This window comes from Scleropages formosus, chromosome 1, assembly GCF_900964775.1.
Source record: "Scleropages formosus chromosome 1, fSclFor1.1, whole genome shotgun sequence".
Taxonomy (NCBI): Eukaryota; Metazoa; Chordata; class Actinopteri; order Osteoglossiformes; family Osteoglossidae; genus Scleropages; species Scleropages formosus.
Window position 1 is genome coordinate 21,341,272 of NC_041806.1, and position 27,663 is coordinate 21,368,934.

Consider the following 27,663-nt stretch of genomic DNA (forward strand, 5'->3'; position numbering starts at 1 on the left):
GAAATGTGTCAACAATGTAAATTGCTTAATCGCACCACCTCTGAATACCGCGCTGCGGATTGAGCTGTTAAGCGATCGGAGACGCCTTACTGTCCGAGGACGTACGTCACATGCGGGAAGTGATGTTCCATGCAGCCAGTCTATAGGGTTCTCCTCGCAGCCAGCCTGCGTTGATGGGCCCACGGGGCCTGTCCTGCTTCTTTCCCCACCCACCGCGAAGGTCTGGATCACATTTAAAACACATGTTTCCGTGCGTCTCCATACGGGCCGCCAGCCGGGACTTGAGGCGCACCAACTGCAAACCAGACGACCACTAGGGAGACTAGCTTGCTTCACAGACGGTGCTGCGGACGATGCGTAAGCCAAGGGGGAGGGAGGAGGAGGAGGGGGGGATGACCCCCCGTGTCACGTTCTAACCCAGGATCCATCCCCCCCAATCCAAAGTGCTGGGTACCACCCTAATTGTTCTCAGGAGGTCTGGACTGAAGTGGGAAGGTGTGGCGAGACACGCTCTTTCTTTTCTGCACTAAGTGCTCCCGGGAGGGGTGAGGATCGGGTCGGTGGGGGCTCCAGATGCTCATTTGAATATTGCCCCACCAGTGATTCCAGCAGATGACCAGGAGTCCTCTGCTGCACAGCTGGGTGAACCCTGCTCCTCTCGCTCTCCGCCCAGCAGGTTCGTGAGAGCTCCTTTCGCTTTTTTTTTTTTTTTTTTTTTTTTTTGGGAAGACACGTTACCGCCCCTCTGGACGATCCCAGTCGGCAGAAGGCTGCTCGAGGAACGATCAAGATGCACGCAGTTATTGCGCTGAATCTCCTTGTGATTTCCTTCTTGAGGTTCATCTTTTCGCATGAAGAGCACAGCCTTCAGAGAGTAAGTAAACGTACACTTCTGGTACCACATTGTCACTGTGCATGTCTGACAGCGCTGAGGAAACCAGCATGATCCTCTTCACTGTGACATTTATCACCATGTCTTAACTACAGAAGTAGCATTTTTTTGGTCATTCAGTTAATATGAAACAGAAACATGAGTTGGGCTAATAAAACAACCCAATAAAAAACCAAAACTGTTCTGAAATGGTGAAAACCTTTTATTTAGGGTCACACTTATAATATGCAATAGTTCACTTTCAACAATCATAATTTTAATCTTTTTTTTAATTCTGTCATGTGCTAAAAAGAAGCCATAAACTAACAGTATAGAAAATGATTTTAAAGGAATACAGTTGAATGCAAGTAAGTGGCACAGTCCATGATCTGCAAAAAAAAGAGAATCGCAGTAGTGGAAAGGACCTGTCAGAAATGATCTCAAATATGAAGACTTAACAAATTATGGAGTGTAGTGAAGTCCACCGATGTGCAGCGGAAGTGCAGGTCAGTCTTGAGTCCAGGTCATAGATACACCACGTCCAGCTGCTTGGGACAGAATTGCGAGGGGTTCCTAGATCCTGAAGCTTTGGCTTATGAAGTCGTGAACATTGCTCTGTTTACCGCCTCTCCAGACATGATCCTGCTTCTTGTTAGTCAACTTTTTCTTTTTTTTTTGTGCCACTTTTGGAAATGGAAAACTTTTTTTTGTCCTTGCACCACCCCCACCCCCCCGCACACTCGCACTCAGTATTTTCAAGCTTTTTCTGATCAGAGTGCAAGCAGGCAGCTCCACCCTCGGATCAGAGGACTCGCGTTGCAACGCGGACCGGAATGGGACTCTTGAATGGGCTTCGGCACAAGCTGTCATGTCGAACATCCGGCAAAAGCCCTCCCACCGCTCCCGCTTGGAGCATCTCGGCTGTCCGTGTGCTCCGCGGATGATCTGACGCTCCCGCCTCTCTTGGGGCTTCTCCCCTCTAGCTGCGTCCGTACTGCTCCCGCAGCATCTGCTCCGAGGTCTTGAGGGCTGCACCCAAAGAGGACTTTTTAACTAGTCTGCCCAAGACTTTGTATAAATTTCGTCAGCGCTGTACCGTTTTGTTTATGTGTACAAAGTGCAGGCTGGAAATTGACATCATTCACTTGGCAAGCATCTGGCAAACGTTAAAGCGCAGCTTGTGATAAATAGTCTATTGTTTGTTTGGTCGCTGTCGAATTAGTGGTGCTTAAATGCAATGATTATTGTATCTTTTATCCTTTCTGCTCATGCAGGTTGGCTGCCATCCTGTCTAGGTGGGCCAGTAAATTTGTAAAATGCATGAAGGCGTTTTGCAAACTCTCTATTTATTTGCCATTTACTGTCTGTCCAGGAAGAAGTTTAAAGTTTTGTTTTTTTTTTTTTTTTTTTTTGGAGTGGTCTGGATGGTTTGGACATTTTTATTGTGCAGCTGTTTCAAACAGTATCCCACTAGTGGTTAACTAACAGCTTAGACCCGGGATCCTCTTTGAGGTCAACGGCTTCCTTCCCAAACCCCTGTCCCAGCCAGGTGCCCTCTTGCAATGACTGTCCAGTCGAATTGTTGTCCTCCGACAGGAAACGTGGTCATTCTCGCAAGTTTGATGTGTGATTTTCACGAGACTCCCCGTGTGCCAAAGCTGAAACTCGGTGACAGGACATGGGCGGAAGGCGTGGCTGAAGATGCCGAGGTTTGCCCCGTTCCAAGAGCGCCGTGGAACACTTTGTTGCCCCGTTTTGTGGTCATCCGTGACATGAGATACGGGTTTCCGTGTACAGCTGCAAGTTTTTAATAGCGATTATCTCATCATTAACATTGCGGTTCCAGCCATTTCGGGATTAAATCCAGTTGTTTTCCAACGTATTTTCCAGTCCTCGCTGCAGAAGACCTGCTCAAGGAATTTATATTCATATGTCTTGTGAAAGTAATAGAATAGTTTGGAAACCAATGTTAGGACAAGCTTCTTTTTTTTCCTGAAGGTGGATGTTATTTTTTGGTTCAGAACCAGGTAAAAGAATGCAGAATTAGAACCGCACCACTGCGAGATTGTAGGTCACTGTCCCTTCATGTGATTTGTTGAGCCAGGAGGACAACCTGGGGAAGGTCTATCCATTCTGCTCCAGGCAGGTCTGCAGTCCGGCTTTCCCACACTGGCCCTTGAGGTGTCCAAGAACCTCCAGTTGTGGAGTTTCTCTTTCTCGGTTACCTAAAGGGGTTCTATTCCGTCGCTCCAGGTACACGTTCCTCATTATTAAGCTACAAATTAATATAAGGGGCACAGACTTCATAAATCTCAGCTCCAGCTTCAGGCCGTCCAGTTCGAAGGTCAACCTACTCCAGCGTTCCCACTCTCAGCTCCACTGGGGTCGGGCACTAAATTCACGTGGTTCAGCCGAATGGTGTCTCTGCTAAACACGTCTGCAAATATTTGCAAATGAGGATGATATGTACCATTATCCCCTAGAAATGAACAATTTTACTTTTTTGGATATTCAGAAATATAATGCACTAAAAAAATCCAAAAACCTTTTATATGTTATTCCAGCAATGGAAAAAGTGATAATCAGCTTTACTTTCCAAAAGTGAACATACTTTAAGAAGAAATGAATTCGACCAGTTCTTTTCAAATTCTGCAGTCTATCCGTGATATATACAGTCGGCTCGCATTATCCGCTGGTTTGGCGTCCGCGGTTTTTACCAACCGTGGTTCGAAAATATTTTTTAAAAATCCAGAATATTCTGGAAAACAAACACAATTTATGCATTTTAATTTTGTGTGTTACTAATCTTTTTCTTTTTTAGATGTTCTATTGTGCATTATTAATGTACTGTACATTTCTGTATGTATGTACAGTTATATATTACTGTATAGTAAATTGTATTCTTATGGTGGCATACTGTATGCTAGAATATTGTAGGCAGTATGATTTATGTGGGTTTTTGCAGTTCTTAGTAGTACATGTAGGTGGGGTTTCAAGTTATAAGCACATATAGGGTAAAACTACATCATTTTATGTAAGTGTCCTGAGTGGTTTTTGCACATCCACGGAGGTCCTGGAACCATCTACCCATGGATTTTTGAGCCATGGGCACGAGACATGAGACAAGTGCATTGTTTGACAATCTGTAGGAAATACAGTAAGTACAAGTATGTGCAAAGTAGTACTCTGTAATGTAGTGTCTGCCAGACATATTAATGTAAAACTGTCAGTGTCAATATGCCTGAAACACCCGCCAAAGAGAGGACCTTTGGCTTGTGCCGGTGATATCATCAGACTAGCACTCCAGCTATAGCACAAATTTTACTTTTGCAAAACAAAATGTTTGTTAGAGATGACAATATGGTGCTGTGTAGCCTCAACACCCCCACAATAATCTTCAATGCAGCTCTAAAATTATCAGTGCAAATGCTCCCAGGTGAGTTCCTAACTAGGGTACCAGCCGTCAGAGATTGCCGGAGACACAGCCTCCAGATGGACATTTCTCTTGATTGTGTCTTGTGTGGAAATTATCATGATTTTTTATCTATCAGTTTCTAAAAAAGGACAGGATGGTAATCTTTTTTGGGCAAAAGAAAAAACTCATTTTTTGTTGCAAATTCCCATCTGTTCTTTCATCATTTGACTTCTGTCTGACCGAAAAAAGTAACATTATAACGCCCTCAAGTGGAAGATGAATTGGTGTTAGCTGTACAGGTGGTCCCACATTTACGATGGGGTTACGATCTGCGAAATCCATCATAAGTCAAAAATATCGAAAGTCGAAAATGGAGTTAATACACCTCATAAACCCCTCTGCGTGACAGACTGAGAGATGCAGATCGCTGCCGCTGCCCAGCATCGCGAGAGAGTATATCACTTGCCCGGGAAGAAATCAATGTAAGGTTTCTACTGAATGTCTATTGCCAGCTCGTCATCGTGAAGTTGAAAAAATCGTAGGTCGAACAAAAATCGGGGATCACCTGTATAGTCTATAATGATGAGCCAGGAAGAGAAACAGCAAGATACCATCTCTCAGAATAGACCTTTTTTTTTTTTTTAGACAACCATCTAATGTATTCAACTTTGAATTAACTTGTTTGACCTTGTCTTCTAAACACTTCAAAGCAGCGTTTTCCCGTCTCCTCTTCTTTTCCCTTCTGATTTGTATTCCAATACTTGATCTTCCACAAGCCCTCTAACTTGGCCTTGGCTGGACCTCAGGCAGGAAGTCTGGAGAAATGGGAGAAGGATGTGCGGTCGGCCGCCAGTCTAGAAGAGCTGCTGATGCTCACGGATTTCCCAGACTGGAAGTTGTGGAAGTGTCGCCTTAAACTGAAGAATGTGGAATCGACGTCCGGCGGAGACTCGCGCTCCTCCTCCTCCTCCTCCTCCTCCTCCTCCTCATCCTCCGCAGGCTCTCACCGATCCACACGCTATGCGGCCGCCTCATACAGCCTGGAGATCCTCCAAGGTCAACTACCCTTAAAGCTCATTAACATTTATGCTCTGAACAGATGGGAACACATTTGCAGGAATATCTCATAGGCCGTCTCCTTATAAATTGCAAGCATCTGCTTTATGGTTATGGGAAATGCAGACAGTGGCCTAATGCCGTATTGTATAACTGGCCATTCACTGTTTGGCATCTTGTGAGAATATGCTTTGTGTTGGGCAGCAATCGATGAGGAATGGCAAAAGACCCAGTGCATGCCCAGGGAGACGTGCGTGGATGTGGCCAAGGAGCTGGGCACCAACACCGGCATGTTCTTCAAGCCGCCCTGCGTGTCCGTCTACAGGTGCAGCGGCTGCTGCAACAAAGAGGGTGTGACATGCAGGAACACGAGCACCACCTACGTCAATAAAACTGTGAGCGGTGTTTCTACTCAACTTCTTCAGCGCTAACAAATACATTTGGTCTCCTACTTATGAACTCAACCGGAACTCGATGCGTGACTCAAAAAGTACGCTAGTTGAACGTAACAGGGAGCGGATGAGGGGCTCCTCAGCAGTTCTATACGCAGCTACGACCGTAACGTGCACTGGCAATATAGTGCTGTTGAGCTGGGGGCTGCACTTTGAGAATCAGATGTCTGCATCTGTATTTCACTGTCCGTTGGTGAAATGCGCTTTAGCTTACGTTGAGTTGGACGTCGCTTTGGAGAAAAGTGTCTGGTAAATGAACAGACGTCGGTGTAAATGTCAACAACCCTGACAGCTTTGCTGGATGGCAACGGTGGGGGCTTTTGGATGGGAACAGAGCTGCAAAGCAGACGGACTCCCTCTAAGTCGCTCCCTCTGGTGAGCCGGGGTGACTTGTGCACGTGACTTGGCATTCTGAGTCCCCTAGCAGAGGTATCTGTGATGTATAAATTTGGAAGCACAATTAAGAGCAATGCCCAGAGCTAGACCAGGGTGTTTGTTCTCATCTGTAGGAAAAAAAAGACCTCTTTTTCCTACCACATACATCACACAAAATTCACTAATACATTACATTTATTTAGCAGACACTTTTCTCCAAAGCAACTTCCAATGTAGTGTTATCAACCCACACACCTTATTCACCAAGGTCATTTACACTGCTAGATACACTACTTACACTGGGTCACTCATCCATACATCAGTGGAACACACTCTCTCTGTGCGAATCTGAATGGCATGTCTTTGGACTGTGGGAGGAAACCCACGCAGACACAGGGAGAACATGCAAACTCCACACACACTGAGTAGGGATCAAATCCCCATTCTCTCACACCACTCAGATGCCGTGAGACAGCAGCGCTACTCGCTGTGCCACCATACCAATATAGGGATAGAGGCAATATAGGCATATATCAACATAAGCGTAATAATATTGATATTAATGATTATAATGATAATAAATAAAAACATGATTACAAGAAATTTTAAAAACACTTTGTTGACTATTATTGTAATTGAAGCATAGACCGTAACTACAAATGAACTCTGAGATGGAGGTTTTACATGGAGTTGAAGGATCATGAGAAGGCGGCACTTCGCTGAGGGCTCAAAACTGGTAAATTCGGAAGCCACAGAGTCATTTGAAGCGGAATGACAGCCTACATGCTTCTTTAAAAAGTTTGTAGCAGCGAAAAGTCTGCTACCTGAGTTAACAAAAGTTAATGAGTCGGGGACCAACTGCAATGCATGATAACGATGAAAAAGGTTATTGAATCCCGAGTTTAACTCCGCTGACTGACTGTAAAGGGCTTAAATGCCACAAGAGTGATTTGTTGTGCAGCTATGTAGAGGTCTTTTACAAAACTCTGCATTGAAATCCCCTTAGCTCTTGACGGTGATACCTTTTAAATACGGACCAGAGCCGGTGCTGATAAAGGTAGCCAATCACACAGAGTGCAAGTGCATGGAGCCGGCGCTGATCCGACGGCACGTTCCCACCCACAGGCAGAGCAGGTGAGTCTAGTGGAAAACACACACGCTCCGCAAAGTGCCACTGCAATCATCGAGTCGCCGCAGCTCGGTCGAGTTCTCATCACTGCTGACGGCACAAATGGGTTCGTATGGAGAAAAATCAGAAACGCTGCATGCGGTGACCTTGGAAATTAAATGACGCTTTTATTATAGTAATGCAGCCATGAACTTAGGGGCAGTGTAGTTTGATCACCAGTACCTAAAAAGTTCAGTTTCAGATTATAGGGGGAAATTTAGTTTTTATAGTGAGTTTTATGGGGTGACACAGCGGGTTGAACCAGGTCCTGCTGTCCGGTGCGTTTATGGTTTGAGTCCCGCTTGGGGTGCCTTGCAGCGGACTGGTGTCCTGTCCTGGATGTGTCCTCTCCCCCTCCAGCCTTACACCCTGTGTTGCCAGGTTAGGCTCTGGCTCCCCGTGACCCCGTATGAGACAAGCGGTTCAGGCAGTGTGCGTGTGTGTTAGTTTTATAAACAGCACAGGGTAGAGACAATACACTGAGCAATTGCAAATATGTCCGCATACATAGAGTGAGGGCTCAAGGTCAAAAGGTTACAACATATCGCAGGTGTGATCATGCAATACTTGACTTCCGTTGAGTTGTTCAAACCTTCGAGTTGTCATGCAAATCAAATGTTAGTTTTTCAAGTGGGAAAAATGTTGACGACAGCATTAAAATACATTTCCTTGACGGGAAATGCATTTTACGTAACATAACATCATCAAGAAAGACATCTGGGTTGTGATTTAAGCAGAAAATAGAGAGAAATCAAATCTTTGTGAAGGGTTCTTGGAATGGCTGTGTGAACTGCTGTCCGGTACACATGTATCTTATATTCCCAGAACAAATGTGAAAAAAAATTCCGTCTTGTTACTACACCCCCTGCAAAGGGAGCCCGATTCAAGTATAACTGTAAGTGAATCTGCTCATTTGATGGAGAATTTTGGTTCATTACAGGTGTAACCCAGTGCTGCATAACTCGGGGTCTGGAGATTCCAGCAGACTGTGTGCAACTGGACTGATCTGGGACTGCATGTCAGACCAGTGTGTTCCGTACCCGTCGAGCCGACACGGTGCGTTTTACTTTCGCTTCTCTTACCAGCAGTGGGACGTGGGCCTGTTGCGGTCTTAAACCTCTTCAGCCAGAGATACATCATACAGGTTGTGTCGGGGGCGTTCATTCAGTGCAAATCGAGGTTTTACACGACTCGTACCGTGTTGCTGCTTCGTGGTTTTACATTTTAAGAGGTGAATTCCAACTTTGGCCCGGGTGGAGGAGTCTAAAGTGGTGAAGGGGGAGTTGAGCCGTAAGGCGAATCAACTAGTCAATCTACGTCCCTACCCTCGCCTACGGTCATGAACTTTGGGTAATGACCGAAAGAATAAGATCGCAGATACAAGCAGCTGAAATAAGTTTTCTCCTCAGGGTGTTGGGGCTCACTCTCCGTGACAGGGTGAGGAGTTCGGACATCCGGGAGGAGCTCAGAGTAGAGCCGCTACTCCGCCACATTGAGAGGAGCCAGTTGAGGTGGCTCGGGCATCCGATGAGGATACCCCCTGGGCGCCTCCCTTTGGAGGTATACCGGGCACGGCCAACTGGGGCGAGGCCCCGAGGTCGGCCCAGGACCCGCTGGAGAGGTTATATCTCCCAGCTGGCCTGGGAATGGCCTGGGGATCCCCCAGGCTGAGCTGGAGGAAGTCTGGGCTTCTCTGCTCTCCTTATTGCCACCCTAACCCTAGATGGTCAAGCAGTCAGAAGACGGACGGACGGACGGACGGACGGATTCTGACTTTTTGTTCCTCAGCAGGGCAACACTCATTTCTTATTTCCTACGTTTTGCTTTTTTGACAGAATTTTCCCCCAGTCCCAAGGTGTCCGACTGCGAAATCGATGTCGACCAGTGCGACTGCGTGTCCAAAAACAAAACCAAAGAGCAGCCTCCTTGTGGCCTGAGTTCTGCTGCATGCGTCACAAAGGGCAAACGCCTGGAACTGGACTCCTGCAGGTAGAAATACTCCCAGAAATATGATCCGAAATGACCGAAACATCCCCGCTGCTTTCCTTGAAATGCTCCACTCTCCAGATTAGTTACCATATTCCATTGTTATGCTGATCTACCAATTTATTGGTTCAAGTGAAACAATGAAAACATAATTACTGTGTTGCTGACAATGAACAATGTTATTCTCATCTGATGTAATACTCTTATTTCTCATGCGTTTCTTTTCACCAGCTGCAAGTAAAGTCTTCCAGGTCTGACATCCTGCAAGCTTTGCAGGAAAGCTTTGGAACAGAGACAAGCTCTTTATTTATTATTTTAATCTCTATTTAAATTATATTATGCATTTTTGTCAATTATTAAATAAAACTATTGGACAAGCATTAAAAAATGGACCGTGTTAAGTGCTTTAACATGTAAAAATGTGTGTTTTGTGTATGTAAATTATTCATATGAATGTCATATATGCACTGAACAACATGTGTATTACTTTTCAAAATGATAAAATGTTATATTTTTTCATTGTTTCTTTCTTTTCGAGATTTAATTTTTATGTATTTTATTTAAATAAATTGGTGCATTATCTCTGTTGTCTCTTAGTTTAACAGTTCTATGATCTCACTGTAACTTTTAGGATTAACCAGTTCGATTAATGTGACTGGCTGTGATTTTTTTCGTTAAAATAGTTCATATAATTTACGATTTTGATTTATTGCGGCTGTTTTACGCAAATAAAGCTCGTTCATATACCATGTGAAAAATTAAAAAGGAATTTTCCCTGACCGGGAATCGAACCCGGGCCGCGGCGGTGAGAGCGCCGAATCCTAACCACTAGACCACCAGGGATAGCTGAAATTACTGTTTGACACTAACTCTTAAATACTATATATATATATATATATATTTTTCTCTTTTTTTGTAATATAATATATAATTTATATTATAAAAACATACAAATGTTGCCTACCGACACACAGTGAACTACTACATAACACAGTCGGTTTCACTCCCTTCTATCTTCAATCCAAAGTCAAGAAGCGGAAGTGACGAAGATACGGAAGTACGAGTACATACTGCGCATGCTGAAACACGATGAGCATCGGAGACTGATTTAGAATCAGACCGTTCCTTCTACATCCTGCCCGCACCAGAAGCGGCTCGTTTAACTTACAGGTCCAGGGTCAGTTCGTGACAGTGAACGTACTGAGCCAATGTGTCGACGGTAGAAATGCCGGAAACGTTAGGCGGTGTGCCTGAGTCCGAGTCGTAGAACAAGACGTGTCTGAATGATTGATCTATTGATTGATCGATTGATTGATTGATTGGATAGTGGCAGGGAAGCTGAACGGAAAAATGCGGCGCTGAAGTTGGAACAACGATTTAAAAAAGAAGGTTTGTAGATTGTGTGTTCCCCGCCGGTCTGCTTTGCCTTGTCACGTCATGATCAGATCTGTCTCCAAAAATAACAGTTAATTTCTGGCTACTCTTAGGTGATAAATGAAATTCCTCTAATTAAAATCCTTTACTTGTACACAGAATACCTTACTGTAATATCCTCAATGGGTACATACAGCTACAGTTATTTTAGTGTCTCAAAAATCTTTGCAAAATTTTGCTGGGTGTGTGTCTTCAAATCACAAATGTATTCCCTTCATGGCTGAAAAAATAATAAATGGCACTTTTGTAATTTGTGCATATTTATAAACGTGTTTATTTGACGCGTTCCTCCAGGCGGCTCAATGGTGCTCGAACCCAGAGCCTTCAGGACCCCGCTTCCCCGATGACAGAGTCATGGGCCAGAGAAAGAGGCCCGGCGCCAGGGGGTCCCTGACGAGCGCGACCCCTGGCCGGATCGCCCTTCCGGCGCGCAAATCGGCGAAGCACAACGTGTGCATGGTGTCGGACTTCTTTTACCCCAACATGGGGGGTGTGGAAAGCCACATCTACCAGCTCTCTCAGTGTCTGATCGAGAAAGGGCACAAAGTGATCGTCGTCACCCACGCGTACGGAAACCGCAAGGGCATCCGCTACCTCAGCAGCGGTCTTAAAGTGTACTACCTGCCTCTGCAGGTGATGTACAACCAGTCCACGGTGACCACCTGCTTCCACAGCCTACCTCTCCTCCGCTGCATCTTTGTGCGGGAGCGGATCACGGTGGTCCACGCCCACAGCTCCTTCTCGGCCATGGCTCACGACTCCCTGTTCCACGCCAAAGCCATGGGCCTGAACACGGTTTTCACGGACCACTCGCTCTTCGGCTTCGCCGACGTCAGCTCGGTGCTCACCAACAAGCTGCTCACCATCTCGCTCTGCGACACCAACCACATCATCTGTGTCTCCTACACCAGCAAGGAGAACACTGTGCTGAGGGCGGCCTTGGACCCCGAGATCGTGTCTGTAATTCCCAACGCCGTGGATCCCGGTGACTTCACTCCCGATCCCTCCAAAAGGGACGACGGCAAAATAACCATCGTGGTGGTCAGTCGGCTCGTCTACAGAAAGGGTGAGGCTGAACCTGTTCGTGGGATTTAGTTTCTGGTTGCTCTCCCTCGCGACATGTTCTGCGATAAGCCGTTGGAGTGAATTTCATTTTCATTTCTTCTTTTTGCTAGGAATCGACTTGCTCGGTGGGATCATTCCTGAGCTCTGCCTCAAATATCCCGATTTGCATTTTTTGATCGGCGGGGAGGGGCCCAAGCGCATCGTGCTCGAGGAGGTCAGGGAGAAGTATCAGCTGCATGACAGGTGAGAATTATACCGAGCGCGTTTTTCTTTGAGTAGGAGTGCAGCGTGTGACAACTCGGACACCGACGTGTGATCGGCTTCCTTGCTGCAGGGTCCGTCTCCTAGGGGCCCTAGAACACAAGGATGTGAGGAACGTTCTAGTTCAGGGACACATCTTCCTTAACACTTCGCTGACTGAAGCATTCTGCATGGCCATCGTGGAGGGAGCCAGCTGTGGACTCCAGGTGCTTCTGTTGATTCCATTATTATTTCTCTTTCAAACAGGGAAGGGTTCTGATTCCTGGTGTTATGTAACAAGCTTTGGATTCTGGTTCCAGGTGGTGAGCACCCGTGTGGGTGGCATCCCGGAGGTGCTCCCAGAAGACCTGATCACGCTATGCGAGCCCACCGTGGGCTCTCTGTGCGAGGGCTTGGAGCTGGTCATCGGCAGGCAGCGAGCGGGAACCGCGCCGCCCCCCGCTGCGGTCCACTCTCGCGTGCGTACTCTGTACACCTGGAGGAACGTGGCCGAGCGCACGGAAAAGGTGCGTGAGCCAGCCCGCCGTCGTGGTCGAGTACACGGGGAGCACAGGGTTTAATGGTGTCACCGCTCACGGGTGGTGTCTTTGCAGGTCTATGACCGTGTGGCCACGGCAGCGGTTCTGCCCCTGGACCAACGTCTCCGCCGACTGAGGGCGCGCTGCGGCCCGGTCGCCGGTTCCATCTTTGCCTTGATGGCTGTGCTGGACTTCCTCTTCCTGCTGCTGCTGCGCTGGCTGGTGCCGGATTCGCTCATCGATGTTGCGGTGGATGCCACTGGTCCTAACGGACTTTGGACTCAAACCTGGAAAGGATAAGAGAATGTGGGTCCAAGGCACTATAAACACACAAAATCGAGTCAATCCTAGCCCATATGATAGCGTGCAATGCTGCCTGTTTAGGCAAACCCGTTTTTTAAACATTAATATTTCACGAAAGTCTTTTCTATGTTGCCTGATTGAGCGCATTTTGTAACCGTCAGTTTGGGAATTTTTCCGAGTTCATTCTCCATTATAGAGTATCCATTATACTGGTCTCGGAAAGTACTTATTTATTTCTTTGTTGAGTTTTAAGGGCTGAACCTACAAAAGTTTACTTCCATTCCTGACTGTTGTTTAATGGATTTTGTATTTATCACCTTTTTAAGCTCTCCTTGCCTTACCTGTGTCGCCGCCCCCCCCCCCCCCCTTTCCCCTCGCTAACGCTTCGGTAGTTAGGGAAGGGACTGCAGGACAAGGGAAATATTTTGTTCCCTCTCAGATAAGTCTCCTAGATGGGCAAACTGGTCTGTGGCGTGTGTAGGTTTGTAATTAGTATGAGGAGATTATGGGTTCACATCCCAGGAGGCGGGTCCTGCTGCTGAACTTGATGACAAGTTATGTCATTTAAATAGTTTCAGTAAATATACATTACAATGGTAATCTATTGAACTCGTTTCGGAATTTTTTGTATCGCCTGGAAAATGTGTCGGATGGGGAGCTGAGCGTCGGCTGTTTTCTTTCCAAGTCCTTGCCAAATCAGGATCAGGTACACAGATGTCACTTTCTTTGGACAGAATCAGGAGCAGCTCTCCTTACTCTTGTGCCAAGGAGCAGATTCAGCCTCCAGGAACCAAATATAATGACTGTAGTGACATATCCTCTGCAAATCGAATTCATACAAGGTACTTGTATCACAGTGTCAGTGCTGGTAAGGATACTGTTGTCTTCTGCAACGACGTTCCCTGCGTGAAGACATGGCGCGGTAAAGATGCCCGATCGCTACTGTGTTGACCGCTACTCACGAATGTCAGTGAAAGATCTATAAATGAGCTCATGCTGCAGTTTTCTCAGTGTATGATCATGTGGGCTTTGTTTTGAGTGGGCAGTCTGTGATCAGCACACTTTAATGGCTGAGCATGATCGGGCTGGATTTTTAAATGCCGCAGTTCGGTCTCTTCTGCGTGCTGAATATGTACAGACACGGGATGGTTGCAGGTGCCGGTTCAAGAAGTATAATATAACGTTCAGTACAAACTGGTAAAAAATTCCTTCTCTTTCTGCATTGGGAGCGAAGCTGTGAGGTTTGAGAAAGTAGTTGCTGTGATTCAAATCCGGGTCCAGGGCCCCACAGTGGACGGTTGTTCCGTACGGGGTGTGAATCACCATGAGCCCAGTCGGGTAAACAGTTCCTAAAAACGAACGGGAGGAATAAAAGGTGACAAAGTGGCGATAAGCCTCTGAAAACTGTGACTGAATTGTCTAAGAGTAGAATATTATGAACCTTCGAGGCGAAAAAAAAAAAAAAAAAAAATTTACAGTTGATGTATAATATTGGTTTCTGCGTGTTTCCTTTGAACTCACTCCTTGTAACTTGAAATATTTCATATAATAAAGCTTTTATTTTTGAGAACTAATACTAAATTTTGTTTTAGCTTTTTAAGATAAATGCACTGTTAAACAAGTAATGTCTATTGATGAATCAGCTAAGAAATGTTTACATGTTTATGACAGTCTGATATTGTACTGAAATATAAACTGAGATGTAATTTTAAATAAAGGACTTGCCAGTTTTGGTTCCCCTTATCGTGTCGTATCCTTTACCTATTTCACCTGTTGGTACCTATATACCTGTCATTTCATTATCATTTACATATTTGTACAACTCTGGTCCTGAGTGCTGCAACCGTCTACTCTGTCAAAACCTAACCAGCTCATTTAATTCCATTTAACAACTTAGACTGAGAGGGAAACACTTCAAGTGGTGATATTTGTGAATATTTTGTGCTATCTTTAAGAGAGTCTTTGGAGGGACGATGAATGTGGAAGGATTGATCAACGTTGCAGAGGAAAATCTACATTGAACATTAAAGTTACATTTGGGAGGAAATGCTGTAAACTAATTTTCAGTAAGTTTTTTTCCATGGGGGTGCGATAGCGCAGCGGGATTGGCCGGGTCCTGCTCTCTGGCAGGTGTGGGGGTCGAGTCCTGCTTGGGGTGCCTTGTGATGGACTGGCGTCCCGTCCTGGGTGTCCCCCCTCCCCCTCCAGCCTTGCACCCTGTGTTGCCGGGTTAGGCTCCGGCCTGCCGCAATCCTGCTTGGGACAAGCTATGGTTGGATGGCCGGCCCAGTGCAGGAGAACAAACCTCACGTTGTCTCCATAAGGCTTCGTTCAAATGTCAGGGAGCTGCTTATGGCCAAACAGATGATGTCTACTCATCAGAATGCTAGGAATGGCTATAAAAATAATATCCCAGAGCTGGGAAGCACACTGGTGCAGTGAGGAGGATACCTCTCCCTTTGGAACCCTGAGAACACAGCCGCCATAAGAAACACTAGCAATAGTCATTAAATAGGTTTGGGATTTATTAAAAATTTATTTTTTTTATTTCATATTTCTTTTTGAGTTTTCTTTAATCTACTAAAGAATCTATTTGTACAGCCTGGCAAATGTTAAATTAAATATTACATTTCATACATCCAATACCACACCTTCGTCCAATCAGAGTGGTTGTTTGGCATCGAATGTCAATAATTTTTTTTCTTATTCACTTTGTACCTGAGTCCGAGTCCAAGAAGCAGGTATGACAGTCCACCGCATCCCCTGGAAGGTGACTCCACAGGGACGCTCCTGGGGCCGGCGTTCCCTTTTCTCTCCCTCTGTACTGTGCAACGGCAGGAGTCGCAGTCAAGTTGGGCGGTCTTCCTTACATTCCCATGAAGATCCGTAGGTGGCGCTACTGGCCAGCCCTACATCCACATGGCCCGTCACAGTGAGATCTGCCTGAGATCCTTTCCTCTTTAACAGTCTAATGTTCTTGCACCTTAGTCCCCTTTTCCTCTTTTTCCATCAAACACTGTTTCATGAGAGGTGGACGTGAATTTTACTATGTTTTCCTGCCTTTCAGCCATGAGTTGCGCCTTGCAGCCAGCAGCCAGCCACGTGTGTGAGTGACCGTGGGCACGTACGTGACGGCAGGTTACGTGGTGCCTTTCTGCGTAGCGTGGCCCTGCAGCCCAGTGTGTCAGCTTCGGCGCTGCCGGAAGATGGTGGTACAGCGAGTAGCGCTGCTGCGTCATCCCTGGGTGGCGTGTGAGAATGTGGGTTTGATCCCTGCTCAGTCTGTATGGAGTTTGCGTGTTCGCCCCGTGTCTGTGTGTTTCCTTGGGGTACTCTGGTTTCCTCCCACAGTCCAAAGACATGCTGTTTAGGTTCTCCCATACTGTGTGTGAGTGACAGAGAGAGTGTTTTCCACTGATGCATGGATGAGTGACCCATAGTAAGTAGTGTATCTAGCAGTGTAAGTCACTGCAGTGAATAAGGTGTGTGGGCTGATGCTGATAATACCACATAGAGTTGATTCATAGTTGCTTTGGACAAAAGCATCTGCTAAATATGTAAATGCAGAACAGGAACGGCTCATGGTGTGGAGGAGGTGACCACGTTCCTGAGAGATGGAGAGTAACGCCTGACACACAGATGGACACACTCATTGCTGTGGTCTTGCAGGTCAAGCTCCCCGTGGGCAGCGCTAGAGTTAAGGATTTGGGAGAAATCAGTGAGACGTTTCTCCTTCCCAACACCCTGTCTCGTGTGTCTAGTTCTGTCTGGCTTCACCACTGCTCCATCTCGTGTCCCACCTTCATTTTCCACAATATCACCACCTCTGAGAAATCCTGCTGTACAGGAAACAGAACATACCCATAAGGAGCTGTAGATTACCTTCAGGGCTTTCCAACTACTCCCAAGAGACCCAGCTTTTTCTTATTAAATGCAATCTGTTCTTTTCTTCATTTACCATTTCCTTTTGGTTAAAGTTAGCCATATGCAGATTGTTTTCAAATCTCTTACATTTATTTATTAAGCAGACTCTTTACTCCAAAGTGACTTCCAATGAACTCTATGTAGTGTTATCAGCGCACACACCTTATTCACCAAGGTCATTTACACTGCTAGATACACTACTTACACTGGGTCACTCATCCATACGTCAATGGAACACACTCTCTCTCTGTCACTCACACACTATGGGTGAACGTGAACAGCATGTCTTTGGACTGTGGGAGGAAACCAGAGCACCCGGAGGAAACCCACGCAGACACGGAGGGAACATGCAAACTCCACACAGACCGAGCGGGGATCAAACCCATGTCCTCTCAGAAGCAGTGCTACTTGCTGTGTTACTGTGCCACTCCTTAATTTTTTTTCTATTAATTTGAAAATGAGGCATAATAAGATTTTCTTTGGGTGTCTCAAATGCCGCCCTTATGCACCCCATGAAAATAAAAGGTTAGAGGATACTTTTAGAAATCTGGTACATAGCTGTGCCTTTGTTGATTATGCTGAGTCTTTTTTTTGCAAAGTATTTCATGAAGTATTGACTGAATGAAGTATTACATGGATGAAGCTCAGGAGAAGAAGGTAAGTCGTTGTGACTCTTCCCGGTAGAACATGCCCCGTGTTACTCCGGTGGGAGCCGAACAGAGGGCAACCTTACTACAAATCTCAACACCTCCACCACCTCTTCATTCGAAGGGGCGCAGAGAATCTGTTTTAGGGCTCTCCCAGATTGCCAAGCTCCCCATTCTGTGAACTTGCAGATCTTTCGGTCCTTACCTGAAGCTCTTGACCGTACGTGACAATGACGGTTTAGCTGGAAGGACGACCTTTTTCCGAAGACTTAGCTCCCGCTTCACCACCACAGACTGGTAGATTGCCTGCTGAAGTGTTAACACTGCCCCAGTCTGCCTTTTAATCCCCTGTTCTCCTTTGAGAACGTGACCCCGAGATAGCAGAAGTCTTCCGCTAGGGGCAGTTGATCCCTCGCTCATCTGACGAGAGCAACCTACCCTCTTCTGGGAAACAACATGTCCTCAGACTCGGAGGTGCTGATTACCATATCAACCTTTTCTCACACAGATGAGTGCATTTTTATATAGCTCTCTTCTTACTGGGTGGGGGGGGGAGTGCGGTGGCACAGCGGGTTTGGCCTGTGCCTGCCCTCTGGTGGCTCTGGGGTTCGAGTCCTATTTAGGGTACCTTGTGATGGACTGGCGTCCTGTCCTGGGTGTGTCCCCGCAGCCTTGCGCCCTGTGCTGCCGGGTTAGGCTCTGGCTCCTGTGACCCCGCTCAGGCCAAGTGGTTTCAGTTTGTGTGTGTGTGTGTGTGTGTGTGTGTGTGTGTCTTCTCACTGGAGTGACACAGAACACTTGAAAAAGTTCCAGAAAATATAGTGCAAAAAGCAGTAAAGGTATAATAAGAAATAATCTGCTATTACGTAAGCCAACTGGCAACTGAGGAAAGGAAAACAAAAACCTCTGAAAGAGAAGAAGGGGAGAAATATAAACCTCTGAGGGGTCCAAGCACCAGTTGTTGCTCACCCCTCCCGGGCATTCCATGTGGCGACACAGGACCTCTGTGTAGATATGTCCAAAATGTGTCTCGGCAGAGATAAAAACTAAAAATGTCAAAGTCTCTGTCCAGGTCTGTGGATGCTAATCCATTTGGCGGCAGTTGGCAGTCACAGACTCCTGAATCCAGATCCCAGATGGTCTAATAAGCAGTTATGGCCTGGCTTGACCATGGGGCAGCAGCATTGGGGTCTAGTCTTCCAGGGTAATGGACACCGCAGGGAGAAAGAGAGAGAGGAGGAAAAGAGACGGCAGCTCATGCGCTCATCAGCTATGGCCAGCTACTGAAATATAAGGTTACACAAGATGGGGCATTCTTTACCGTGGTAGGGAGAGCATTCCACAGTTCAGAGCCAGGATAGTTCAAATGGGCACCACAAGCAGGTCGGCATCCTGTTAATGCAGAGCACAACTGGGCTTGTGGTTGGTGAGAAGATCACTAATGTAGTTTGGGGCCAGAGCTTTCAGTAGCATGTACCGTATGTTAAAAGAAGTCCCTAGAATTATATGCGACAGGTGTTCAGCGAAGGAAACACAGAACTGGACTATTATATTCTTCTATCTTGTGAAAATTATGTCTACAGAATATAATATATATTGAACATAGTGTTGAAGTTACCCGTACTGATTTGTAATTTCTTTCTCTGTTTCTACATCTTGGCAAATATTAAATTGAATATATTCTTTACTATATCCTATAACACACCTTTATATACGATTGTTTAAATGTAAATCAAGCATAAAAATCTGTTTTGAAGTTTTTTTAAAGGAATGTTCCGGATGTTGTTGCTGTAATTGATGAAAGGAAAAAGGTCATCTTTGAGGGAAAGGAGATTTTTTTTTTTTTTACAGAATTTAGCACTCTTGTCGATTCTGTCTTGTGTTGTTATAGGTGACTTAATTCACTTTAGGAAGACGACTGATAGTCGTCTACAAATTTCACTCTTTGGCTGAAGGCCTTTTATTCTTTAACACAGTATAATGAAAACTGCAAATGAAGCTCTCATTCTTAGACAATAAAAAAATGAAACACAAAAGCAGGCACCTAGGGGGGTCAATTTATAGATTTCTCAGTATGTCCACAAACTGAAAATACTTTGAAAGAATATTGCTAAGAATTATCATGCGGTTGAACTATTATAGCAAAATTACACACACACACTGTCTGAACCGCTTGTCCCATACGGGGTCGCGGGGAACCGGAGCCCAACCAGGCAACTCAGGGCGTAAGGCTGGAGGGGGAGGGGACACATCCAGGACGGGATGCCAGTCCGTCGCAAGGCACCCCAAGCGGGACTCGAACCCCAGACCCACTGGAGAGCAGGACCCGGTCCAACCCACTGCGCCCCCCTAGTGAAATTACAAAATAGAAAAATTGCAAGCTTGTTCCTGTAGTAATAAGTTATATTTTAATGTTTGCTGATTTATTTTTTGATTTAATTACTTGCTTGATTTGCTGCTTTGCTTTACTGATGTAAATATTATTCAATATACTCTCCAGGCCTTGTGCGGGACCATTCTTTACGTCCCCTGTAAAATATCATTTTTCTTATTATATTATACTTGATTCACTTAACCAGTAACGCAAATGAAAGTGAAACCATTTCAGAAGAAATTTAAAGTCTACCCATCCGTTCATTATCAGTAATTGCTCGTAGAAATACCGTACATGTCATAGTGGTCAAGAGCCAATGCTGGAAGCACAGGGTCAAAGGCAGGTTACATCCCGAATGTGACACTAGTCCCCAGCAGGGCAAGAAGACACACTTATTCACTCACATACATACTGAGAGCGCTTTAAAGTCATCAGTTCACCGGAAGCACGGGTCTTGAGCACCGAGAGGGAATCCATACAAACATTGAGACAACATGCAAATTCTGTGGAAGGAGAGCTGGATTCAGACCCACATCGGAACCCACTACCCGCTGGCAGTAGGAGGTGGGAGGCACCCGTTCTACCAGTGCTGCATGAGAATGCCAACCACCATTAAAAATTGCATTAATACACTGCATAGTAAATTAACTAGTCATAAGTGTTACATCAAACAGATTCTTTTCCCAAGCTGACGCATTTACATTTATTAATTTAGCTGACGCTTTTTTCCAAAGCATCTTATGACTTACACATTTATATTGCAGGGCATATTTTCCTGGAGTATTTCATTTTACCCTCAACTCTGTAAGAGCTATGCTTGATGTTTTGATGCCAGACCATAAAGGGAATCACAGTGGACGCTCTTAGGTATGGAATAATTACATTTACATTTATTAGTAGAAGCTTTTTTCCAAAGCGACATACATCTCATAGAAAATACAATGTGCGCATTACATCGGCAGGAAGAAAGACTTAGATGCAGGCATGTGATTCTTAAATGCGGTTTGTTTCTTTCCACCATATGAGCTGCTGTTCATCACACGAGTAGCTACGTAAAACTTTCAAAATTTCCACAATTCCTGATCACCTTCCTACTATTTTTTCCGAGATACATATGAACATTAATGTTACATTACAGGAGTAGCTGTGCAGAGGTTTATCCAGGCATGATCTTAAAGTTATAGACCACGAACATTTACACCTTACATGAACTTAAGGGATGATGGGTGAAGTGAGTGTGGAAGAGGTGAGTTTTTAGATCCTTTTTAAATGTGAGCAGAGATTCAGCAGTTCTGAGTGAGAGGGGGAGGTCGTTCCACCACAACGGAGCCAGAACCGAGAACACTTGTCAAAAGTGATATTGTTGAACCCATGCAACCTTTCGCTGGAGGAATTCTAGGAAAGTGTCTTGCTCAGGTCCACTGTACAAGTAGCAAAGAGTGAAGCTTCAGCTCTCAGCCTTCATGTTCTTAAACACATTCTGAATTGCTATGATAACTGCAGATAAATTAACGCAAACCATCACATTCCCGTCCCATGTCCCTAGGCCAAATCACTGCCACTTGTTCATTTGACATTTAGTAAAGCAGATCACAAGTACAGTTCTAGCAGATCAGGGAAAACTGCAAAAACCATAAAGAAGAGAAACAGACTGTGTTGTGTTTCTTTTTTTAAACCATTTTTTTGATCATGCGTTTCCCAAACTCCTGCACTGACTTGACCATCATGATTTTTAAAGTCGTTTGGATTCAGCTGGAACTTTGTCTTTTATATTCTGACCTTTTTCAGAATCAGATTTCTTTCTCGTCTTGTCTCTACTGACCGTTGCCAACATATCAAAAAGTGAAGTAAAAATCTGTAGTCTGCATTCTTCCTCAGCCCCCTCCCTCCTCGTCCTGTTGTAGTTGTACAATTGTTTTATTCTCCTCCTTTAACCAGCTGCCATCCTCTTCTGAATCATTGCATAATAATGGACTGAGATACAAATTTGCGACCTTGGATATTAGTACACTTAGCTAGTATAATAGGGGATTTTAGCTCATTTACATTTATTAATTTAGCAGACGCTTTTCTCCAAAGCAACTGCCAATGAATTCTATGTAGTGTTATCAGTCCACACACTTCATTCACCGTGGTGACTTACACTGCTAGATACCGTACTTACACTGGGTCACTCATCCATACATCAGTGGAACACACTCTGTGTCACTCACACACTATGGGTGAACCTGAACCTCCTGTCTTTGGAGAGTGGGAGGAAACCAGAGCACCCGGAGGAAACCCATGCAGACACGTGGAGAACATGCAAACTCCACACAGACTGAGCAGTGATCGAACCCACGTCCTCTCGCACCATCAGGCGCTGTGAGACAGCAGCACAACTAGCTCATGATGCATAAGTTTAGTTTATAAGGACGAATCCCATGCTGACTGAAGATGATGACCAACTGCCATGATGGACGAGACGTTCCATGCTGAGCTGGGGATTCAAGATACCTTATAGCAATAATATTGTTATTACTTGTTAACCGGCTTAGAATTGTTACTAAATCTAGAATGCCCAGGAGGGGTGGGCAACCACTGGCTCTTGGACCCCCAGAGGTTTTTTCTCCCTCAACTTTCAATTGGGAGTTTTTGTTCCTTTCCTCCGTGACCAGTAGGCATACTTATAGCTCTATAAAAGTACTGGATTATAGTAGTCATTGGTCAACTGTGTTCTTTGTTTCTTATATCATCTTTTTTTTTTCCCTTATGCCTGTGTTAAAGCGCTCTGTGTCACTGCGCTCTATAAAAATAAATTGAACGGAATAACCAAAACTACAGCTAAAATCCTGGTTTGACAGGATGAATGAAGTTCCTCTTTACTGCTGATAATGCTTGGTCCATCCTTGTCTAAACACTGAGATTAGCTCTTGGAAAAGATGTTTCATGGTAAGACCTGTAGATGAAGGAGCCTGTCACGCTCATGGCCACGTTCAGGCGCTAAAGGCGAGGACGGATTTGTCGCACTCCGTAGTCCATCTTACACAGTATTGTACTGGGACACGGCCATGCAGGTGAATAATCGCCTCTAAAAGTACATTTCGGTTTCACATTGGGTTCGGCCAAACGCACGTGCACTTTATGTGACCCTCGATCGAAAGCACGGAAGAAAGGCTAACTGAAGCCAGTACTTCGAGGGCCAGACGTTAAGGTCAAATACAGCGACGGGAAAGAAAACGGCTCATCAATATAACGAATTACTTGGCCTAATAATTTTCTATATCCTTGTATGGTGATTAACGCGAGTGAAGATAAATACGTGGAAAGACCTTTCCGTCAAAAACAAAACTAATTAGGATGCGGACGGTGGCGCTCACATAATTATACAGCTACCGCAACAGAACGAAAGGTTAGTCTCATTATAATTCCTCTTATAAGGAGAGCTAAACACACCGCTCAGTACATCAGCGCTTTATTGAGCCATAATGTTGTTCGGCAGAGATGTGTCCATCTACGGCGCGTTTGAGGACGGCGCAATTATTTAACGGTATTCAGTTTTTGCGTTTGCGCATTCCTTGCCATGGAGGCAGCCAAAATTCGTTCTTTCGAAATATATATCAAGGGATATTGCACTGCCTTCGATTACTTCATAATAATTCCCCCAAGAATGCTTATATTAATAATTTTCCTCATTTAATCCGTTAGGCACATGTATTGAACCAACACAAATATAGATTAGATCAAACAATAATAGATAGTAAGAAATTATTTTTGCTATATTATTACTCCAATAGTGTGGTGGCGCAGTGGGTCTGGAGTTCGAGTCCTGCTTGGGGTGCCTTGTGGTGGACTGGCGTCCCGTCCTGGGTGTGTCCCCTCCCCCTCTGGCCTTATGCCCTGTGTTGCCGGGTTAGGCTCCGCAACCCCATATGGGACAAGCAGTTCAGAAAATGTGTGTGTGTATTATTCTAATACAGAGAAGAAAATTTTGCCAGAAAACGCAGTGGAAAAATATTGCAGCACACAGGGTTTGGATGGGGTAAAAAAAAAAGGACACAGAGGCAGCATTAAGGACAAGGACAAGGACAAGGACAAGGACAAGGACAAGGACAAGGACAAGGACAAGGACAAGGACAAGGACAAGGACAAGGACAAGGACAAGGACAAGGACAAGGACAAGGACAAGGACAAGGACAAGGACAAGGACAAGACTCAGCCTGCTTAACACACCCAGGCTCTCTCACCCAACACTCTCATAGGCACAGTCACCCCATAATTTCCCCCAGAGGTGCCCCCAGTGGTTACGCACACTATTTACAAGTTACCCACAATGCAACACAAAACATCTTCCCACCTAAATGGCAGTAATGCGGGTCATTACAATATTAACAATGGGCTTCATATGAGACTATATTACATGATGCTATACAGAAGAGCAGAAACCACACAGAACTCATTCTTCACCCTCCTGCCATCTGGCAAAAGGTACCGAAACGTTCGGGCCCTCACGGCCAGACCGTGTAACAGTTTCTTCCCCGAAGCCATCAGATTCCTCGGTACCCAGGGACCGGATTGACACGAATCCACGCGCAAATACACGCCCATACTCAACTGAAACATTCCACTCCCTTGGAAATTTCTTGCGCTCTTCTTGCTTAAATTGTGTCATTGCAGGCACAAAAATCCAGTCAACGACAGACTCGATCGCAGGTGCTGCTTCATTCAAAGGGACAGGCAAGCAGGTGGTCTGAGACAGGCACGGGTCGGTCGATTTACGAAGGTCGTTCCCAGGGATAGGAAGCGGAAAAATCCAGAAGGACAAGGAGCCAAACAGCTGAAGCACCAGAGCTAGGGAAGGTCCACAAGAAGACCATGGAGCACGGTGGTTTGCTCAGATGAGGTCCCACGCTCAGAAGTGTCTGGGCTGCCTTTTTATCCCTTGGCTCTAAATCAGCTGCAGGTCCAGTCAACGGAGCAGGTGATCAGGGGGCGTGAGAAATTGCTGCTAAAACACACACACACACACACACACACACACACACACACACATTTTCAGAACCGCTTGTCCCTTACGGGGTCACGGGGAACCGGAGCCTACCCGGCAACACAGGGCGTAAGGCCGGAGGAGGAAGGGGACACACCCAGGACGGGACGCCAGTCCGCCGCAAGGCACCCCAAGCGGGACTTGAACCCCAGACCCACCGGAGAGCAGGACTGCGGTCCAACCCACTGCGCCACCGCACCCCCTCCGCTGCTAAAACACTTAAGAACAATGTTTACGTTTACGGCATTTATTATTCGTTGATAATATTAATCAATATGTTTAAATTAATAAATAAGTACACACACACCATCTGAAGCCGCTTGTGCTGAGCGGGGTTGTGGAGAAGCGGAGCCTAACCCGGTGCGTAAGGCTGGAGGGGATACAGCCAGGATGGGATGCCAGTCCATTGCAAGGCAACCCAAAGGGGACTCAAACCCCAGACCCCCCCCCCAGAGAGCAGGCAAAGGCTCAACCCGCTGCACCAGCCAGTAAATAAGTTCTTTTTTTTTTATTGTTTATTGTATAGGTAGCTCTGAGTTGTTTCTATGCGGCACCATGGTCTTAGAGGAACGTTGTTTCGATTCACTGTATGTTTCACCGGCTGTATATGGTTGAAAGGACAATAAAACCACTTTGACTTTGACTTGAAAAGCCATTCCTGACCAGTTGAACTGATCATTTTTTTTTTGCATTTTGAGTTGCACAAAGCGAGGGGTGCGGTGGCGCAGTGGGTTGGACCGCAGTCCTGCTCTCCGGTGGGTCTGGGGTTCAAGTCCTGCTTGGGGTGCCTTGCGGCGGACTGGCGTCCCGTCCTGGGTGTGTCCCCTTCCCTCTCCGGCCTTACGCCCTGTGTTGCCGGGTAGGCTCCGGTTCCCCGTGACCCCGTAAGGGACAAGCGGTTCTGAAAATGTGTGTGTGTGTGTGTGTGAGTTGCACAAAGCAGCTTCCTGTAGGTACAACATGCAGATTGAAGGAAAAACAAATGTGGAATGTGGGAATACCATGTTTTGATGGAATATGTTCAAATTCCTCTCACCCTATAATGTTTGTTTTCAGTGTTGTGATTATTTACCCATGAAAAGTGTAAATGGATAGACAATATCCATCACGATAACAACAAAATGGTGAATTTTATAGGTATTTTTCATTTCGCTTTTTGCATGTTCAGGAGCTAACGCTAATTTCAGACTAAAGAAGACGTGAAACCGAAAGAGAGAACAGTAGGAATAGATGTATAAAAACACACTTTTATACACACAAAGCCTTTTATACAAACATGGCACATGAGTGATGTGACTGATTTATTTACTACATTTACATTTATTTATTTAGCAGACGCTTTTCTCCAAAGCAACTGCCAATGAACTCTATGTAGTGTTATCAGCCCACACACCTTATTCACCGTGGTGACTTACACTGCTAGATAGGCTACTTATGCTGGGTCACTCATCCATACATCAGTGGAACACACACACACTATGGGTGAACTAGAACAGCATGTCTTTGGACTGTGGGAGGAAACCAGAGCACTTCAAGCTTCAAGTACTAGAATGACATTATAAGTCATACTGACGTTTTACCCATATTCTTTCTGCATCACCAGTAATGATGGGATGCATCTGCACGCGATGTATAGAAAACACATGTGGCAGTGATATGGTACACAGAAGGAGCCCCCCATTCTGTTGTTCGTGGACAGCCAGCGTTGGACAGATACTCAGATCATCACTTCAACGCCAAGAGAGCACCTTCTGTTCTGCTCCATGTCTACACGCAGTCAGGCTGTTTACTGGCCCTTGGTTCTGCCAGGCCTTCGAACCTCTTTCCCAGAGAAGGAAACCTCCTGCTGAGTCGAATGATGACAGAATGGGTTGCAATTTCGGCCAAATCCACTCCGAGCAGATAATGGTCTCTGGTGAACCTGAGCACGGATCTGACTGCTCCTCACCCTCCTTTTCTGCTTTATATAGTAACAATAAATCAGGACATTTAAAGCAGTGCTCATTTGAAACAAGTTAACTTGAATTCAGTACAGATCTTATATAAGTTTTGGCCTCTTGCTCTGTTGCTGACAGTGAAGTTTAAATTGTATCAGCAGGCAGTAGGGCGTCATCACTATTGTCACATCACGGGTGCAAATCAGAACAATGTGGCTGAAGAATGGAAGCATGCAGGGCGAGAAGGCCTTGGGTTACCTGTCCATTGAGTTATCCATGCCAGACAGATGTCCTCCAAAGTGTTTTTGTGACCTTAAGGAAACTTCAGGTTGTTGAAAATGAACTTGCTGTATTACTTATCGGTAACTACTGTTGTAACTTGGGTGACAGGGTGGCATGGAAAGTAGCATTGCTGTCTTACAGAGGCTGGGTGGTACGAGAGGATGTGGGTTCAGTCCCTGCTCAGTCTGTGTGGAGTTTGCATGTTTTCCCAGTGTCTGTGTGGGCTTCCTCTGGGTGCTCTGGTTTCCTCCCACATTCCAAAAACATGCTGCTCAGATTCACCCATTGTGTGTGAGTGACAGAGAGAGAGAGTGTGTTCCACTGATGTATGGATGAGTGACCCAGTGTAAGTAGTGTATCTAGCAGTGTAAATGACCTTGGTGAATAAGGTGTGTGGGCTTATAACACTACATAGAGTTCATTGGAAGTTGCTTTGGAGAAAAGCATCTACTAAGTAAGTGAATGTAATAATGTAACTAGTAATGTAAATGTTAATATGTTTCTCAAAAAAATATTACTAGCAAGGTGATCGGGAATCATCGATATTCTGATGAAGTTTTATGCAGCTA

At 45.5% G+C, this 27,663-nt stretch overlaps 2 protein-coding genes and 1 non-coding gene across 4 annotated transcripts; 2 read left to right on the forward strand and 1 right to left on the reverse strand.

Moving 5' to 3' along the window:
• Nucleotides 1–771: 771 nt before the first annotated feature.
• On the forward strand, nt 772–9,710 carry vegfd (vascular endothelial growth factor D). Of its 2 annotated transcripts, none has more exons than XM_018749871.2 (7): nt 772–874; nt 5,063–5,342; nt 5,547–5,737; nt 7,176–7,303; nt 8,278–8,393; nt 9,173–9,326; nt 9,555–9,710. In XM_018749871.2, exons 1-7 carry the CDS (start codon nt 791–793, stop codon nt 9,562–9,564), a joined length of 963 nt encoding a protein of 320 aa, XP_018605387.2. In that variant the 5' UTR covers nt 772–790; the 3' UTR covers nt 9,565–9,710. The 2 variants fall into 2 exon arrangements, with proteins under 2 accessions (XP_018605387.2, XP_018605388.2); XM_018749872.2 differs by having other exon boundaries at nt 5,093–5,342.
• A 384-nt stretch (nt 9,711–10,094) lies between these two features.
• trnae-cuc (transfer RNA glutamic acid (anticodon CUC)) lies at nt 10,095–10,166 on the reverse strand. The gene has a single exon. It is a non-coding gene; the product is annotated as a tRNA-Glu (tRNA).
• Nucleotides 10,167–10,521: 355 nt separating this feature from the next.
• piga (phosphatidylinositol glycan anchor biosynthesis, class A) lies at nt 10,522–12,990 on the forward strand. Its single transcript, XM_018749963.2, has 6 exons — nt 10,522–10,712; nt 11,052–11,823; nt 11,933–12,065; nt 12,157–12,289; nt 12,383–12,589; nt 12,677–12,990. Exons 2-6 carry the CDS (start codon nt 11,112–11,114, stop codon nt 12,899–12,901), a joined length of 1,410 nt encoding a protein of 469 aa, XP_018605479.2. The 5' UTR covers nt 10,522–10,712; nt 11,052–11,111; the 3' UTR covers nt 12,902–12,990.
• The last annotated feature ends 14,673 nt before the right edge of the window (nt 12,991–27,663 follow it).